Raw genomic sequence first — 17,965 nt, 5'->3', positions numbered from 1 at the left:
TCATCTGTTTCTGGGTGTCAGAACAGTGGACGGGGGCTAGCAGGTGCCACCGTGTAACGTACTACCCAGAACGTAAAAAACAATGGCGACCTACATGTTAAATTATATTTTCAAATTTTATAAAAACGAAGACATCAACAAGGTTTTTTATATCACATTGTTATAATTGATACCAACATTTATCTTTTAAGACCTACATGTCTTAATATGCAGGGTTCCTTTTAACAAACATTCAGTCAAAGGGCCAATCCCAATGTTCACCCTACTTTCTACCACTAGCCCTCACCCACTACCATTTCACCCTCAAAATGAAGCCACAAGGGGTAGGGCCCTTGTAATGTTCCCTAGGGATTGGGACACCACTTGCTACGTCACTGCATGGTTTACGTTCGGGTACGTAAGCGACTGCGTAGTTACGTTTGCACAAACGTCACACCATATCAGGAAGCCCAGAGCTAAAAGCTGTTTTAATTTCCGCTGTAGCGCTGTTAATAAGCCACTTTATTAAGTTTTAATATTTTTCCAGGCGTAAAAGTAACCGTTAAGATCCCCAACCTGGGCTCAGTTTATCCAAATAACGCCTGTTAAGAAATTTGCTCCGATGTTTTCGGGATGAGAAGAGCAGCCGGTGATTTATGGTTCCGTGTTAAATCGACGTAGAGCCTACGGCGTAGGGTGCGGCGTAGGTTACGCGGCGACGTGCACCATACGGCGTGCGTCGCCTACGCCGTAGGCTCTACGTTGGTGTAACGCGGAACCATAAATAAGCCTTATTCTGGCGAGATCTGAAAAAACTTCACAACAACAAGCAAGCAAGTGATTATGTACATTCACTGAGTGAATATTATGAATGTAAAATATATATTTCTCGCTAGAAATGTAATCAAAACACATTTTTATGCATAAACTAACTCAAAATATTGATTTTATTCACTAAAAATGAGAAATGTCCGCCATGTTTTTTTGTTTGATTCAGGGTGCTTTCAGATCTGTGTTTGTTTTGTTCCGATTCAGGGGCTAAATCGATACAGTTGTTCCGTTTCTCGTTTGTGGAGTTTGTGTTCACAAGGCAAACGTCTGTACCGTTTCAAAGCTGTTAACAAATGCCATGCGCGAACCAGCTGCTCTCTGATTGGTCAAATGAACGCGGAAGGAGTTTCCTCTTCTGTACCCCGGGATAAACAATACGCCCCTTTCAGCGCAGACCGCAGCCGCGGCTTTAGGCTGACTTATGGTTCCGCGTTACACCAACGCAGAGCCTACGGCGTAGGTTACGCCGTAGGCTCTGCGTCGATTTAACGCGGAAACATTAATCAGAGCTTGCTCCTGGTCATGATTGTGGGGGAAGAGACCGACTTCGGTCAGTTTTGCAAAGAGCTGGCCATGATGTGATCCAGGCTGCAGATACAAATCTTACATGCAATAACTTGTAATGTCTCATAAAGCTTAGTTTCTTTTACGTATCACCTTTTTTGAAGGAATTGCACTGGGTCACCTGCAGCCTCACAGCTATAGATGGCGCGAGCCACGGCTGACGGGATGTTGGTAACTCGGGGGTGCAGCTTCCAGAAATGAAGGCAATTGGGACTGTACCAAGAGCAGCAGCATCGTGGGGAGAAATCATGGGTTGCTTGTGCAAATATTCACTAGAATTTAAGTTAATTAGTTTAATTTTGTATTTGGGAATTGATTTAGAGCAACTGCCATCCTCACTGTTTGTTTAGATTCTTTGTATCCGGAAGGTTGGAGATCTTCTCATCCGGGTGGACGGCTGCACCATCACACCATCCTCCGAGGTCCGTAACCTGGGACTCCAGCCTCTCCTTCCAGTCAACCATCAAATCTGTCACCAAATCTGCCTTCTACCACCTCAGAAACATTGCACGTCTCCGTCCCTCACTCTCCGACTCTGGTTAGGTCAGTTTGGATTTGTTTCACCAACTGTTTAATTGCTTTATGTTTGACCTCTATTAAGGGCCCATCTAGTTATTTTGGTAATAAAACCCTCTTTTTCTTTAAAATCTTCCTGTCCTCATGCTTAACCGACTTGGTCCCTCACAGTTGCATTTATTTCAAATTACATTTTAATCAGTGTGTCATTAGACGGTGACGGCCTGTCGCAGACTGTTTTCCGTCACAGGATGGTTTAGTCGTTTACCTCTAACAGTGAGACATGGGCGAACATACGGTGACTATGTTTACGCTGTGACGGCCAATTTCTCCCCAGGTTGCACATCTCTGGCCTGAGCCTGGCAGTGTGAACATACAAGTGAGTGTTGCTGATCTATTTCATACGCACTAAACTGGCCAGCTGACCAGGTTGTAGCTCTGCCTTTCAGCCAAAGAGAGGTGGGATCCTGAACAGGAATGATCAGGTATGGGTCATGGATGGTTTATTTTACTCCACTGCTGGGACATAAATGCACACTTTTTTTTTATTACTGTAACTAGAGTTTGCTCCTTGACCGTCCATCCATCCTGCTTTCTTCATCATCAATCTGATCATCAATCCATCAACCTGTGGGATGTAGCCAGAGGACCAATGGACAACCCACGCAAACACAAATAGCTCTCAACTGCTCTGGTGTAAGCACATTTTTAAAGATGTGCTTGTTCCGTATCACTCGTGAAGATGTAGTAAATTCATATGTATCTCTGTGATTGTTTGAGGTGCTGAAGGATCTGAGTGAATAAGAAATCACTGGTTTATAGAAGTTCAAAGAAATACTGAATAATATAATAATTTTTCTTTTAATTAAAGGAGCTTGAGGCCGGATTGTGGCAGGATTTATGAAAAAAATCCGTATACATTTTAAGTTTTCTAGTAATAATGTCAGATGAAGCGTTCCAAACCCAAACGAATGTTTCCTCTAGTGTATCTCTCCTTTGCCTTGAACAGGCTGTGTGCTGCAAAATGTGCTGCAATTCGGTCCCAAATTTCCCGCGCTGTCCTGCGGATGTGACGTCACATGACGCTGCATGCACGTTCTCCCCGTTCTCCCATGCCGGCTTCACTGTGCAGCAGTACACCCAACGGCCGTCGTGGTGAAGGGTGGCGCTAGAGAGTCTCATTTCTTAAAAGGAGCCTCAAGCTCCTTTAACTTTAATTGCACAAGAGACCTCTCCTGCATAACAATCCTTACGGCAATACTGAGCAATAAGGTTATTTACAGTGTGCCTTTTGTATTTAATGCTCTGAGATTTTATTGAAATTAGTAGTAAAAAGAAATGTCATTCATGCAGAAGTCAGGCTGCAGGCTCTCGAAAGTGCAGTCAGACGTGTCCATGGCACAACCACCGCAGTGGCAGCTCAAAGCCACAGGATACGTTACTGTCGGGTCCACGCCAGGCAAACAGTCGGGGAGCTCAAAAGTCTTGTAGTAGTAGTCCTGGTACGTGCACACGCGCTGATACACGTTGCTGAAGCGTATCTTCCTCACTGGATCCTTGAAGAGGATGAAAAAAAAATAAAAAATGCAGCAATCATTATGGTATGCTACGGAAGAGTATTAGGGCCAGGCAGGAAAAAAAAATATTTGAGAAGGGAAGATTTTTTTTTATTGTGCACTTCGAGAAAAAAGTTGAAATTTCGTGAATAAAGTCAAAATTTCGAGAATAAAGTCGAAATTTCGAGAATAAAGTTGAAATACAATTTCGTGATTAAAGTCGAAATTTTGTGAATAAAGTCGAAATTTCGAGAAAAAAGTCGAAATTTCGAGAATAAAGTTGAAATACAATTTCCTGATTAAAGTCAAACTTTTGTGAATAAAGCCGAAATGTTGAGGAAAAAAGTCGAAATGTCAAGAAAAAAGTCGAAATGTTGAGAAAAATTTTGAAATTTTAAGAAAAAAGTCGAAATGTCTAGAAAAGTCGAGATTAATGTTGAAGTATAATTTCGAGAAAAAAGTTGAAATGTCGAAGAAAAAAGTCAAAATGTTGAGAAAAAAGGCGAAATTTCGACTTTATTCACGAAATTTCGACTTTTTTCTCGAAATTGTATTTCAACAATCTCAACATTTCGACTTTTTTCTCGACATTTCGTCTTTGCACAATAAAAAGAAATCTTCCACTCTCCAATTTTTTTTCTCTTGCCTGGCCCTAATACTCTTCCGTAGTATGCGAGCTGTTCGGTAGCGGACAAAAATTAATTGCAGAATGTGGTGAAAGCAGCAGAGAAAATTATCTGCTGCCCGCTGCCACCACTGGTGGAAACGGCTTCTGCACGTTACCTCAAAAGAGCCAGAAACATCACTAAAGACTCTTCCCACCCTGGCCATCACTTGTTTGATCTGTTGCCCTCTGGCAGGCACTACAGATCAATGAAAACACGCACCACCAGATTCAGAGAAGCTTCTTTCCCAGGGCTATCTGTGCTCTTAATACTGTGATGCACTAATTAAGCTGATGCTGCTATGTTGCCACTCTTGCACTTTAACCAAGCACTTTAACCTGGTACAAGCCAGCTGTTTTACTGTTAATTATTTATTATTATACATGCTTAGCAGCAGATCTTAGTTGATACATGCTTTTTATTATTTGTTATTTCATTGTCCTGTGTTTTTTATGTTGTTGTAACACCACAGAGTTGCTAATTTCGTTGTTCGCACTGCTTATAATGACAATAAAGGAATTGAATTGAATTAAATCATTAAAAGGCCTTGTGCATTACCCTGTTATGATCAATGAAGTTCATTTTATATTTTCATAACACTGTCCAATACTATCACACATGGAATCTGCAGCACAAGAACTCAGTTTGACACAAATAAATTGGATATTGAATGGCTACTTGGCTAAATGATGTTATTGTTGGCTGCCCTAGAAGTGTAGCTCTGGTCCTCTTGTGTCTTTATTTGTATGTCTGAGATATTCTGCCCAGACTCTTAAATTTAAATAACCCCTTTCCCGAAAGATCTTTCTATTATACTTTGAATTCCGTGATAATTAAATGATTTCTGCTTCTCTTATCTTTTCAATTCTCAAGCGGAATGTGAGATTATTGACAAATATAAATTATGAACTCTGGGAGATTATAAATTCACAATGGGAATCTTGAATGCAACCGTTTCCCCATAAAGAAAGCACTGTAATGCTTGAACATTGTGTAAACCTGGAAATGTTACTGTGAAGGAGCATCTCTGCACTCTAAGTATTAAACTACTAGCTGTGAGTCTCTGCTAGACCTGCAAGTCTCCAACTGTATGCCAATTTATTCATTTTTTATTATATCTATTGTGTATTTCTTTTTTTACAATATTCAATAGTGCAACAATATCATTTCACTTTGTGTAGTCTTTTAAACATTCAACTTAAAGAAAATTGAAAACTTTGTTAAACTCTTTAGTCAAGTTTAAACGTTTTGCCTTTTCAGGCGTCAAGCTGTCAAGCTGCTCTGGAAACTGAAAAGAACCAATTCCGTCTGTTTTTTTATTTTATTTTATGATGCTAAAATGCTAAAATTTCCCAACTTGGCAGATAAAACGTACAATCTTGAGTACTGTGTGTTTTCCCTAGGCCAAGGCTGCAGGAACATATTCCACAATCCAACATCTGTCTATACAGGTTTCCGTGCAGACCCAGACTACAGATGGGCAGGTAAGCGTAAAGGAGTGTGGCGCTTGTTAACAGACTAAAAGATCCTGGATGGGTGAGTCGCTGTGCAGGAGCGTCCATGTATCCCAGACACGGAACTGAGACTTTTAAGATTACAGCTACGTTTTCTGCCTGGAGAGTTCATCCGTGATAACTGCCGACACTGCATGTGATGTCGTCAGTCCAGATGATTTTTGAGGATTTCCATCACTCCTCTCTGCTTTACTTGAAACTTTCAATAGTTTGCCATGTGATTTTTTTTACTTTATCATTGATTTATTTTCTTCAATAATTCTCACCGCAACAATACAATTTCTAGCAAGAATTTAAATGGTAGATGTGAATCTAAAAGCCAAAGCAGAACTTTTTAGCACTTGACTTATGTCTGTGTTCAGGGTTTTGGTTTTGAAGGTTCAGGCATCACAACGTGATGAATCAGGAACTCTTGCACTTCCAGACATCAGATAAAACGTGATTTTTGCTTTTGAAGACATATATGGATTTCTAAACATTTAAACTTTTGTTCAGTTTAATTATTCAGTTGCTTCTAAATCTTGACTTGATTTCATTTTACATGAATCTGTAATTATGAACCATGCCAACAGTTTTTTAGCCATTTTAAACATCGAAAGTATTTTGAGTAATATCCAAACTTGAAAATGTTTTGACTTGCCTTTTTTCTGCTTTGCATTTGGATTTAAGATTTAATGGACTCTACATTTTGCATTTATTTTTCTACTTTGATTTGGGGTAATTAGTGTCTTCAATCAAACTTCTGAACATTTCCTCCAAACAGATCAGTTGGCGTAGCTGTTGGTCATTGCCTGACTTTGCAAGAAATGTCTGTTTTTGACACATTTCTCTAGATTTCTCTCTTCAGTGCTTCATGCTTGTCCGAGAAACGGGAAGGCCAAATGCATCACGTCACGCCCCATCATGACCTGCACTTCAACCGCAGCAGCCCCACGTCATTTGGGTGGTTGACTTTTTGCTTGACACTAAACATTTGATGTTATCAAAATATACGTTATTTACTTTACTTTAAAAAAGCACACAGGAAACTACTGCTGATATAAGTGAGCAAAGAAACGTATGATACTGTGATTGATAAAGCATGATAACATAATTTTTCTTCGAAAGTTAGAAGATAGTTGTGCAATATCTTCTTTCAGACATTTAAGTAATCAAAAAATGAGAGAAGCTAAAGATCCAGGCACTCGAGACGAGGTGGATAAAAAGATAAAAAAAAGCCTTTATTAGAAGAGGACGAAACATGTTGGCAGCCCTCTTCTAATAAAGGCTTTTTTATCTTTTTATCCACCTCGTCTCGAGTGCCTGGATCTTTAGCTTCTATTTTTCCACATTGTCTCGGGTCCGATCCAAGAGCACCATTTTACAGCGGTCACACCCTAACGAGCACCCGGTCGACTCTTTTTCTTTCAAAAAATCACAAGTTGTTTGGTTTCACAAAAATCTAATTATTTTCATTCAGATGACTTACTGAGATAATGTGTGGTCTGTGCAGCTCATAATCTGAACTGACCTGTATCCATAGACACACATTTGGCTACTAAACAGAAAATGTTTAATTTCCAACAGTGTAACTGGAAAATCTTTGCTTCACTGACTTGACACTTTAATGCCGGACATATAAAAGAATACTCAGAAAATCCTTTTTTATTTATTTGTATTTTTTTTTTTTTTTTTTTTTTTTGTCATTGACACTTTTTTTAATTATATTGTTTTGCATCATTATGAATATACTGGCTAATTTTATGTCGTTTTTAGTGAATGTTTTTTTCATTTTATTGTAATTTTTGTTTATTTTATTATGGTTATGATTCAGGTTCCTCCGTTGTTTCCTTAATTATAAGTCAAATTGTGTCCAATTAAATTAAGATGATGCAATGAATGGGTTTGCAACTTTCTGAGTAAAGTTTATTCAGACTGTTTTTGCAGTTTCTTGCCTGCATAGATAGAAAAACATTCATTTTCTTCTTTGCATTATTTTTGTCAATATTTCCAGAGCAAAAGTATGTTCTCACAGCTCTAATCTTGTTACAACTCTACAACCCACTGACACACAAGCTGAATATGAACATTTACTGACTTCCTTCTGCTTTTTTGTTTTATAAAACTAAAATCAGTCAGTTTAATCAAAGGTAGTAACCTCTCTTTCCCATGTCTTTCTCTGGATGTCTCACCTTGGTGATGCAGTGCCCGCTGCAGATGGTCGTCACCACTGGGTGACACCGGGCACAGCCGTCCTTCTCCAGAGACACCGTCTGGTTCATGAGCTGGCACAGCGGCAGCTGGAAGGCCACTGGGGAAGGACAGGGTTACAGCACTTAAAACATGTTAAAGAAAAAATAAATAAAATATGTCCGGACGGCAAACATGCAGGCAAATCCACAACATAATGTTTGAAGAAGAAATTACACCCATTTGAGTCTTATAACATCAAGCACAGAATCGATTACTTCAAGTTGCTGCTGCTGAAGGTTCTTCAAGTGTCACAATCCTTAAGACAGAACCAAAACTCAGTCTTCCTCCTAATTTGGCCCTTGTTCAATCAGTCAAATCAAATCAAATCAAAGTTTATTTAGACGGGACAATGCATATTAATGAACACTACATTAATCAGTGTAAATACACCGGATTTTAGCAGAAATGCTAGTTTCCATCCGCAGTCCCCACAAAAAAGATGTCAAAGTCAAACAATACAATCAAACAAGGGAACAAACATAAAACATATATAGTAGCAAAATAGATTTAGCAGCATTTAAAAGCAATATGGATTGTATCTAAAGTGATTTGAATTTAAAGTGACTTGAGCAAAAAATGCATATTACAATAATGAAATACCAGCGATGGTAATATTATGGTACTGAGAGTATCCAGGTTGTGTGACATACAAAGTGCGTGTTGCATTGCACATTGCCCTGTACTTACGAATTAAAACAGATAATTAACATTAAGACAAACTGCATTAGTTTAAGCCTGGTTGTGATAACAGTGTTGTTCCTCCAATAGCCATGACTTAAAATGTTTGGTGAAAGAGGTCGGAGTGGGAAGTTCACGTATCGTGCTTTTTCGAACCGAAAAAGTGGCTTCACTAAAAGCACTTTTTCTAAAAGGAAGTATACAGTCGCCTCTAACACCAGCTCTGGTTAATCTGTTTGAATTTCTTTTCACAAATTCTTGTAGTGGGGGTGGTGCCTGGCCATGAAAGATTTTATAGATCAAAATAGCATCATTATATTTTACAAGGTTGACCCAGTTTAAGTGCTCATGCTTTTTTAATATCTGACCCTGATGGTATGTTTTTTTTACTCCCGTTTTTACTCCTTTAAATACACAACCATTTTGACGGAAAAGAAAGAAAATGCTGACTGTTTGGTCCTTTGTTCTCTCCTTATTGCTTAAACGGTTCAAGTGTTCTCATACCTGTTGGAACCAGGAGGCAGATGAACGCTGAGGCTCCTGCAAACAAAGTTAGCGGCAGGGGGAACATCACTCTGCTGACTCGTGCTGCCATCCTGCTGGAAATAAAAATGAGCTGTAGTTATTTACATATGCAAGAACAACGAGTGAAAAATAGCTAACAAACTGAGTTATGAAGCACATGATTTATACACTGCAAAAACCCCAAATCTTAATAAGAATATTTGTCTTATTTCTAGTTAAAATGTCTCATTTTTAGTCAAAAAATCTCATTACACTTAAAACAAGACTCATCACTTGAAAAAAAAAACAATTTTCACCTGTTTCAAGTAGATTTTCACTTAAAATAAGTAGAAAAATCTGCCAGTGGAACAAGATTTTTTTGCTTGAAATGAGAAGATAAATCTTGTCCCATTGGCAGATTTTTCTACTTATTTCAAGTGAAAATTTACTTGAAACAGGTAAAATTGTCAAATAACAAGTTTTCTGGTAATGACTCTTGTTTTAAGTGTAATGAGATTTTTTGACTAAAAATGAGACATTTTAACTAGAAATAAGACAATTATTCCTGGTAAGATTTTGAGTTTTGCAGTGTATCTTTTAGCTATAAATAGATAAAATTATGTTTTTGACAGGTTAGGTGGGATGCTTTAAATTAAAAAAAAAAAAAAATGGGTCGTCATTTCAGAAAAAAGCTTGTTGAATTGTTAGAAATAGCAGTAAACAGCATTCATACCTGGCCTGGCTGTCCTAAAGCAGCAACCTGTCTCTCAGGTGTGCAGGTCTGGTGAGGTCACTGCTCTGCTCAGTCTTTATACAGCAGCAACATCCCTCATTACCTGTTTGTGTTAAAAGAAACGAGACATTGTACAGTTTTAAATCTTCATCCATCTAAGGGGATTAGTCTCTCACGGAACCTTTTACATCCTGTTTGGCTCAAATGTCAGGATGTGGAGCTCCTCATTCAAGGCCACGGAAACATCCCCCGATCCCGGACACCATGGTAGCATGATCTTTAGCGATGTGGGACGGTGATGTCGCCAGCTCCCATATGGTCTAGCGGTTAGGATTCCTGGTTTTCACCCAGGCGGCCCGGGTTCGACTCCCGGTATGGGAACGACACTTTTAGCATCACGAGTTAATGATGGCAGGCCAACATCGTTTGTTTTTGTTTTAAGACTTTTACAACTCGAGATCAAGAAGATATTGATGATGCATATTTATATGACTGTGGCTTTACAGTTGTTTGACAGTTTGATTGGTACTCCTCATTTCTCCCAATCATACTAATGTAATAGTTAAATTAAATTAATTTAAAAAAATGTTCGTTATGTATTTTGTCTGACCTTGCCATTAAACAGATTCTTAAAAATTATTATTAAATATAATATAATATAATATAATAAAATAATAATAATAATAATAATAATAATAATATAATACAATGGTTTATTTGTATTATTATTATTAGTAGTAGTATTATTATTATTATTATTATTATTATTATTATTATTATTATTAATATTAATATTATTGTTATTATTATTATTATTATTATTGTTATTGTTGTTAAATTATTATTATTAAAAATTCTTCTTATCGTTATATTTGCAACAGTTAACGTGTTCAAAAAGCCTATTATGGAGATAATGTCCACTATAACAGGCAGTCTGGTTAATCCCATGTATCAGTGCAGGATCACTGTGACACGCTGACTTCCCGTTTGACATTGTTTACTCGTGGTTTTGATCCCGCTGTTTAGAGTTACATCCTGTCCCAATTATTTTTTGGAGGGTTACGTTTCTTTAGACTTAAGCCTCGAATTTCATTTAGCACAGATCTTATCTAAATATTTGAATCAAATAACAGGACTATTCTATTATATTATATTCTGTTCTGTTTCTATTTTATTATATTATAAGCAATAAATGCAATTCAAAAAGTAACTCAAATACATTGAGTAAGATGAATACTGCCAAAAATTGTTACTGTCGCTTGTAATTTATTGTGAACAGTTGAAATTAAAGAGAGGGCAAACAAACATTCAGAAAACATGTTTTTGTGAAATTTCTAAAATTTGAGTTGGTCATTTTTTTATTTTCATCTCATACAAAATAAGCCACTCACTCAGTAACTCACTTATTTCAACTGTACACCTTTGTAAGATAATATTACAGTTTTACTTCATACTTAATTTGAATGAATGCTGCTGTAAATAATCGAAACACTCGCCAATAAACTAAAAATAAATTTACAAATAAAAATAAATATAATACCAGAAAAATGATAACGAGAAGGCAGAAGGAACTAGGAACTAAAGTGCCCGGGCTGTTGGGGGTCGGGGGTTAATGACAACGACGGACCATTTGTAGAGCTGTGCGCATGCGCAGAGGTAACGCTGTTACGAAAATTTTCAGGTCGTTTTTATTTCGAGATACATTTCGCTTATATTTCACTAAATCGCGCTGACACGGAAGGCCGATGGCAGGAGAAGAGGAGGACAGTCGCAACAAGGTCAGAGCTCGGTGTGACATTATTTCACTTGGAGGAAATATGGTTAAAATGTGTTGGTATAACAGTTTTCAGAAGGTCAACAAAACCCAACATTACACCTTGATCTGTTTTTATAAAACCTCCTGTTTAGGTCCCCTGTTCTTTAACCGGTCAGTTATTGGTATTCTCTCTCATCATGAGCTAAATTAAATAAATACCAGGACTCAAACACAAACACAAACGCCTTCTTTTGTTCAATGTGTTTCAATTTATCAATCCTTAAACAAACTGTTCAAATCAAGACATGAATAAAACAAGTTTGCAAGCGCAGTGTGGAGCCTTTCTTTCAGGGAGACCTGTGGCTGTAATAGATATTTGATTGTGGCTGGAGATCATCATCAGCAGTGCTCGAGTTGTAAAATAAAATCAGGGTGGATGGTGGATTTTATCATATGGGGACAGATAATTTGTGCTGATTACAAATAATATAATATATTACAAATAATAGCACTGAACAAAGCACCTGCAGAAATACTGCAGGAATGACATAGCAGCAGTTAAATGCAGCCTTCTGTAAGCTTTAAATATCCACTGGGCTTACATCAAATACATCAAAACACAACAATAAAAAACACTTTTCTGAACTTATCAATATGACTCTGTCCTTCACAGGATAAGTAAAATGGTTCACTGCAAAAACTCAAAATCTTAACAAGAATATTTGTCTTATTTCTAGTTAAAATGTCTCATTTTATTAAGAAAAATCCCATTACACTTAAAACAAGATTCATCACTGGAAAAAACAACAATTTTCACATGTTTCAAGTAGATTTTCACTTAAAATAAGTAGAAAGAAGTAGAAAGATTTTTTTGCTTGTAATAAGAAGATAAATCTTGTCCCACTGGCAGATTTTTCTACTTATTTCAAGTGAAAATTTACTTGAAACAGGTGAAAATTGTCAAATAAGTTATTTTTCTGGTGTTATTTTTCTGGTGATGACTCTAAATGTTGAAATAGCAGTAAAACCACATTAATTGATGAAATGACATAAGGGATGGAAAGGGGGGATGGAAGTTTTACTGGGGAGATGATTTGGACCGTTTTTATTTCAGGGGGGATGCCATCCCCCCTCATCCCCCCTCATCCTCCCTCATCCCCCCTCAACTCCAGTACTGGTTGCAATGGCAAACTGTCGTGTGGTCTGAGAGCACAGATCTGTCATGTTTAAAAGTGTAGGATAAGATCAAAGTTGTGTGACAGACACTTCGAACCTCGTTCCTGTCTCTTCAGATCTGTGATGGGAGTATTATGGTCTGGGGTTGCCATATGACAAAAATTGTAATAGTACTCAATAACTTGAATCGGTTCAAAAACTGAATACTCTTTCTGGATGGAAGGCGAAATGTATTCAAGAACCAAGACAAGGAAGTTCAGTCTCCTTAATTCAAGATAATGAGAGTTCTCTTCGGTTCTGTTCTGGTGCTTATGGCCTGCAGGGGGCAGCATTGTCGTTGGGAAGATGCTCCATCACCATGCCGATAAAGGGAACACCTTTGTGTGGATTTGTATCTTGACTTCCATTAAGCTTTTTTTCTCAAAATGGTTATCAATGAACCAAATATACCACAGTGTAACAGAAATAGGAATTTGTCCTGTTTTGTGGATTTACTGTTTGTATTAACTTAAATAAATGTCCACAGAGCTTTGCACTAAATGCTCCCTAGAGAGAGAGTACCCACCTTAGCTGTCACTGTCCTGTAGACCAGGACACTACTGGTTAAATTAATACATTAATACAAAAATTGTGACTTTGTGAGGATTTAAGTTTTATTTCTGTGCGTTCTTCAGAGTTTTAAGCTGCTGGGGATCCTGGATGTGCAGAGGACGCCATGTGCCAGAGACGCCATCCTGCATGGAGCCGGAGGCTCAGTGGCTGCTGGCCTGCTGCACTTTCTGGCTACCAGTGAGTTTATTTGAGGCTGAACCAAGTCATTGCTCACCTCTACATGTTTTTATTACTCATGTCAAACCCTTTTTTTATTTTTTTTTAAAAGAAAGAAAGAAAGAAAGAAAGAAAGAAAGAAAGAAAGAAAGAAAGAAAGAAAGAAAGAAAGAAAGAAAGAAAGAAAGAAAGAAAGAAAGAGACATTATCTCAGGCTTTTGCCCGTTAAATCTTGTACAACTTTGTAGTGTGTTAGTTTTTTTGGCACAATTTGTACTAAAGGACCCTAACTTTTACTTAAGTTGCTCCACAGACAAATAAATACAATTTAAAGCAGCACTATGTAACTTTTCCACCTTAATCTAATATTTCATCATCATCATTGTGATGGTACATCAACTTCCAACAGGTTTAATGAACCTCTGTCGTGGTCTGAGGGGTCTGTATCACCTTCACTGGCACTATGTAACTTTGAGGAGCATGGTAGGAACCCTTCCACACTAAAAAACTACACATTTTTACGGCTTTGACTGCTTTACGGCATACGTCACTTCCCCCTCCTTCCCCATTCGTAGTCCAGACCAAAGCTGGGCGGGGCGTGGAGCGCAGAGCTCAGCAGAAGCTGGTATCATGGCCGAAGCAGCGGAAAAACCCAAGAAAATAAAAGTTTTATTGGAGGAGGCGAAAAAAAGAAAGCGGCCGGGATAGTAACAAGCTAAATGCCCGGACAAAAAATAAATAAAAATGCCCAGACAAGAATAAACATTGTCCCGGCGTTCACTCGCTGGCGTGAGCTGAAAGACGAGGAGGGATGTCTGTTATGATACAAATGTAAATGTAGAGTTCTACATTCTAATAAGAATCAAAATTAGAATGTTTTCACATACAGGGGATTCGTCTTGGGTTCTAGTATTTTTCCCGAGAACTGTAAAATTGTGCAGGGCTGATCTGCAAAATATAAGGAATGGACATTCAGTTATTTACAGGTTATAAAGTATTTTTTTATTTTGTCAGTAAGTATGTTGGACTACTAATTTATGACGAAGTCCCTCTAAAAAACGTTTGTAGTTTGGGGCGCATTATCTGCTGAAACAGAACAGGTGGGCGGGGGAGACTTCACTAATAAAACCAAGTTGAACTTAGTGATTTTCAACATCGTCATATTATATTGTTTAGCCAAAATTAGATACATTACCTCTTCACTATCCATCCTGCAAACGACCGCTGAAAACAGAAAAGTAGTTTTGAAAGTCCGTCCCGTTTTATTTCATTATCAAAACAAATGCAGCGACGGGGACAGGAGTTTTCCGGCAGTACACGCTGGTGCTCATGGGAAATGTAGTGTTCTTTCTGGTAAAACACTACCGCTTTTGTCCAAAGGAGCCACCAAACTCAACAAAAGCTGAAAGTTACATTGTGCTGCTTTAAATGGCTCTTGTTGAGTTATACTCTGGTATGGATTTGTTATTTGAGCAGCAGCTTGTCTCATTGTCCCCAGGTCGGGTGAAGAGGTCTTTTGATGTGGGATTTGCTGGCTTCATGCTCACAACTCTTGGGTCTTGGTAGGTCTTTCCTCTGTCTGCCCTTTTCTTCATTTTGGTCTTATTTGCTTGATAGTTTATTTATGAAGTAAAAAAGTGTTGTCATCTACCTTTGTTGGTTTGTTCTCCAGTTACTCGTGTTTGTAACAGCAGCATTGCTGCGTCCTCGTCTCCAGGTTTTACTGCAGGATGACCAATGCGAAGGTCCGTGTGCAGCAGAGGTTGATCCAGGACGGCATCAAGAACAAGGTCGTGTATGAAGGAACCGTGCTGGACCCCACTAACAAACCCAAAGCAGACGCTCCTTCAAGCCCCTCATGACATCCTGCTGACACCAACTCCTCTGAGAGGATTTAGGGAACAAAGAGGACTCGTATCGGGGTGGACTGACTGAACTGTCTTTAACTGTATAAATAATTTAAGAGCTTGACAACCACAATATTAAAGGAGACATATTCTGCCTTTTCTGTTGAAAGTTGATAACGTTTCTGCAGTTTGAAAGTGTTTGTGGCATGTTTTGATCTGAATCCTACAGACAACAATTTCTTTTTCAGTAATGTTCAGCTTTGTTCAGTCTGCCTCTCCTCCCCGCGGTTTGCCCTGTTGTTGATCTGCCCTACACCTTCAAGCTCCTCTGCAAATGTAAACTCGCTTCCTTTGTTTTCTGCTTCCCCTCATCTACGAATCCGTCACACGCACTCGGTTTTGCTCCCTCTTTAAGGAACAGTGTGAACATGAGCCGTGTATTGAAGAGGCTCAGGTACATGAGGCCCCGGCTTTCAGCGTCCTAACTCTTCTGTGAATCATCTGTAGGGAGAAAAGTGTTGCTCTCTCCCTCTGTGTTATGTTTAAGAGATCATTTTAATAAATGTCGCCTATATGGGAAATGTTTGCAAGTAAAAACTTATTTTGCTACTGATGGTGCATTCACAGACAAATGGGAAAACAGAGCGTCCAACTTTCTACTTGAGGGGAAAAAAAAGAATTCAGTTGAATGACAGATTTCCAAGTCATGCTATGTTTGTTGAATATTCCTAAATCAGTAATGTGCACCCCATATCTTGTTTTCCTGAAAGTCCCAGATATTTCCCTGTCTCCTGAACGTACAATCATAAACTCCTGTTAATTAGAAATACAATGGAATAATGTCCTAATGAACGTCTGTACGTGATAGTCTCCTTAAAACCAGAAACCTTTATCACTAAATTCCCCCCTACCCATATACAGGACTGTCTCAGAAAATTAGAATATTGTGATTTTCTGTAATGCAATTACAAAAACAAAAATGTCATACATTCTGGATTCATTACAAATCAACTGAAATATTGCAAGCCTTTTATTATTTTAATATTGCTGATCATGGTTTACAGCTTAAGAAAACTCAAATATCCTATCTAAAAAAATTAGAATATTCTGGGAATCTTAATCTTAAACTGTAAGCCATAATCAGGAATATTAAAATAATAAAAGGCTTGCAATATTTCAGTTGATTTGTAATGAATCCAGAATGTATGACATTTTTGTTTTTTTAATTGCATTACAGAAAATAAAGAACTTTATCACAATATTCTAATTTTCTGAGACAGTCTTGTACATAGAAATAAATGGGAGAAAGAACTTGGCGAACCGATTACAGAGGATCTATGGGACAGGGCCCTTGAGAAGATCAATACCTGTTCACACAGTGCAAGACATAGTCGTATCCAATTTAAAATTATACATAATTCTTCACTTCTCAAAGGAAAAATTACATAATATATATCCAGAGGTCTCACCCATATGTGATAAATGTAAATCCTCTGTGGCAACCCATCTTCATAATTATGTAACGTGGCCCAAGATCAATTCATTTTGGATTGATATGTTTAATATAATGTCTGAGGTCATGAGGATTGTGATAAAACCAGAACCTCTACCCATTATTCTTGGGGTATCTGAAACACTCAAGAAACTAAGCAAAGCACAACAATGCTTTGTCTCATACAGCTTATAATAGCAAAGAAACTGGTTCTCACACTATGGAAAAGTGTAAATGCGCCAACATCTAAGATGTGGGTAGAGGCCATAACTAACACTCTTCATCTGGAAAGAATTAGACACATTCTGAAAGACAGAGTTCATCATTTCAATAAAACTTGGCAACCTCTTATATTATACCTTGCAATTGTAAACCCAACACAGCGGCACGTCTCTTAGCAGACACAGTACAAATCCTGACAGTAGATGGGTTCATGGGGGGAGGGAGGGGAGACAGCAGGGTTTCCCACTCAACCTTTTGTTTGTCTCTTTTTTTTCTGTCGTTTTATTTTATTTTAAGTTTCATGATAAATGCTTGACACTATATTTTTTATTTTATTCTTGCACAATATCCTTCTAAGGCCATTTTGTAAAATACTACTTTTGTATGTAGACAAAAAGAGCCTGGAATGTATGAAGAATATATGTTTATATGTCTAAATACTCAATAAAAAGACATCTGAAGAAAAAAAACCAACAGAAACCTGGGCTTAGTTCTGAGGGAGGTCCCACTAAATACTGAGTTTGGTTTATTCTGTTCTTTTGTGTGGTTTTATTTTTATTTGTGTGGTGTACATATCATGTAGAGGTCAGCTGACGTGGATTCTCCTTTTAAAAGTGACCATTGATCGGCCAGCCGATAAATCAGTCTGCTTCTATACGATCAGAGAAAATAAGTATGACTTAAAAGGAACAGAGATCCTTAAAAACTAAAAAAATTCAGGACAAAATTAATGGAACGTTGTGTTTCTGTAAAAGGTATCAGTTTATGGAACAATCTGGATACAGAAGCCAAAGAATGCAAATCAAACATTACATTTAAAAGAATAATAAAAGCCAGTTTGATGAAGAAATATTATAATTGTTAAGTTAGGTGGGTTTTCTTTTTTTTTTCTCTCTCTCTCTTTTTAGCACCGTTGTCATATTTTCTGTCTT

The 17,965-nt window shown here is 37.8% G+C and overlaps 2 protein-coding genes and 1 non-coding gene across 3 annotated transcripts; 2 read left to right on the top strand and 1 right to left on the bottom strand.

Annotated features, from left to right (window-relative positions):
- Positions 1-3,212: 3,212 nt before the first annotated feature.
- Positions 3,213-9,130, bottom strand: lhb (luteinizing hormone subunit beta). The gene is made up of 3 exons (XM_061746233.1): positions 9,040-9,130; positions 7,797-7,915; positions 3,213-3,446 (listed from the first exon to the last, which is right to left on the bottom strand). Exons 1-3 carry the CDS (start codon positions 9,128-9,130, stop codon positions 3,213-3,215), a joined length of 444 nt encoding a protein of 147 aa, XP_061602217.1.
- A 951-nt stretch (positions 9,131-10,081) lies between these two features.
- trnae-uuc (transfer RNA glutamic acid (anticodon UUC)) lies at positions 10,082-10,153 on the top strand. The gene has a single exon. It is a non-coding gene; the product is annotated as a tRNA-Glu (tRNA).
- Positions 10,154-11,397: 1,244 nt separating this feature from the next.
- On the top strand, positions 11,398-15,900 carry LOC133463422 (cytochrome c oxidase assembly protein COX20, mitochondrial). The gene is made up of 4 exons (XM_061744960.1): positions 11,398-11,550; positions 13,379-13,493; positions 14,971-15,034; positions 15,190-15,900. The coding sequence occupies exons 1-4, from the start codon at positions 11,518-11,520 to the stop codon at positions 15,332-15,334; spliced, it is 357 nt and encodes a 118-aa protein (XP_061600944.1). The 5' UTR covers positions 11,398-11,517; the 3' UTR covers positions 15,335-15,900.
- Positions 15,901-17,965: the final 2,065 nt, after the last annotated feature.

Source organism: Cololabis saira, chromosome 17, assembly GCF_033807715.1.
Source record: "Cololabis saira isolate AMF1-May2022 chromosome 17, fColSai1.1, whole genome shotgun sequence".
NCBI classification, from domain to species: Eukaryota; Metazoa; Chordata; class Actinopteri; order Beloniformes; family Belonidae; genus Cololabis; species Cololabis saira.
Note: the sequence above shows the minus strand (reverse complement) of the source record. Positions and strands in the feature narration are given on the sequence as shown.

What these genes read in the sequence shown, in the direction of transcription:
- lhb (XM_061746233.1), bottom strand. Translation starts at nt 9,130, where the DNA reads ATGGCAGCACGAGTCAGCAGAGTGATGTTCCCCCTGCCGCTAACTTTG. An exon ending in CTGCCTCCTGGTTCCAACAG is followed by an intron (nt 7,916 to 9,039) that starts GTATGAGAACAC and finishes GTCCTTCCCCAG; the next exon opens with TGGCCTTCCAGCTGCCGCTG. An exon ending in GCGGGCACTGCATCACCAAG is followed by an intron (nt 3,447 to 7,796) that starts GTGAGACATCCA and finishes ATCCTCTTCAAG; the next exon opens with GATCCAGTGAGGAAGATACG.
- LOC133463422 (XM_061744960.1), top strand. Translation starts at nt 11,518, where the DNA reads ATGGCAGGAGAAGAGGAGGACAGTCGCAACAAG. An exon ending in AGGAGGACAGTCGCAACAAG is followed by an intron (nt 11,551 to 13,378) that starts GTCAGAGCTCGG and finishes TGCGTTCTTCAG; the next exon opens with AGTTTTAAGCTGCTGGGGAT. An exon ending in CTCACAACTCTTGGGTCTTG is followed by an intron (nt 15,035 to 15,189) that starts GTAGGTCTTTCC and finishes CCTCGTCTCCAG; the next exon opens with GTTTTACTGCAGGATGACCA.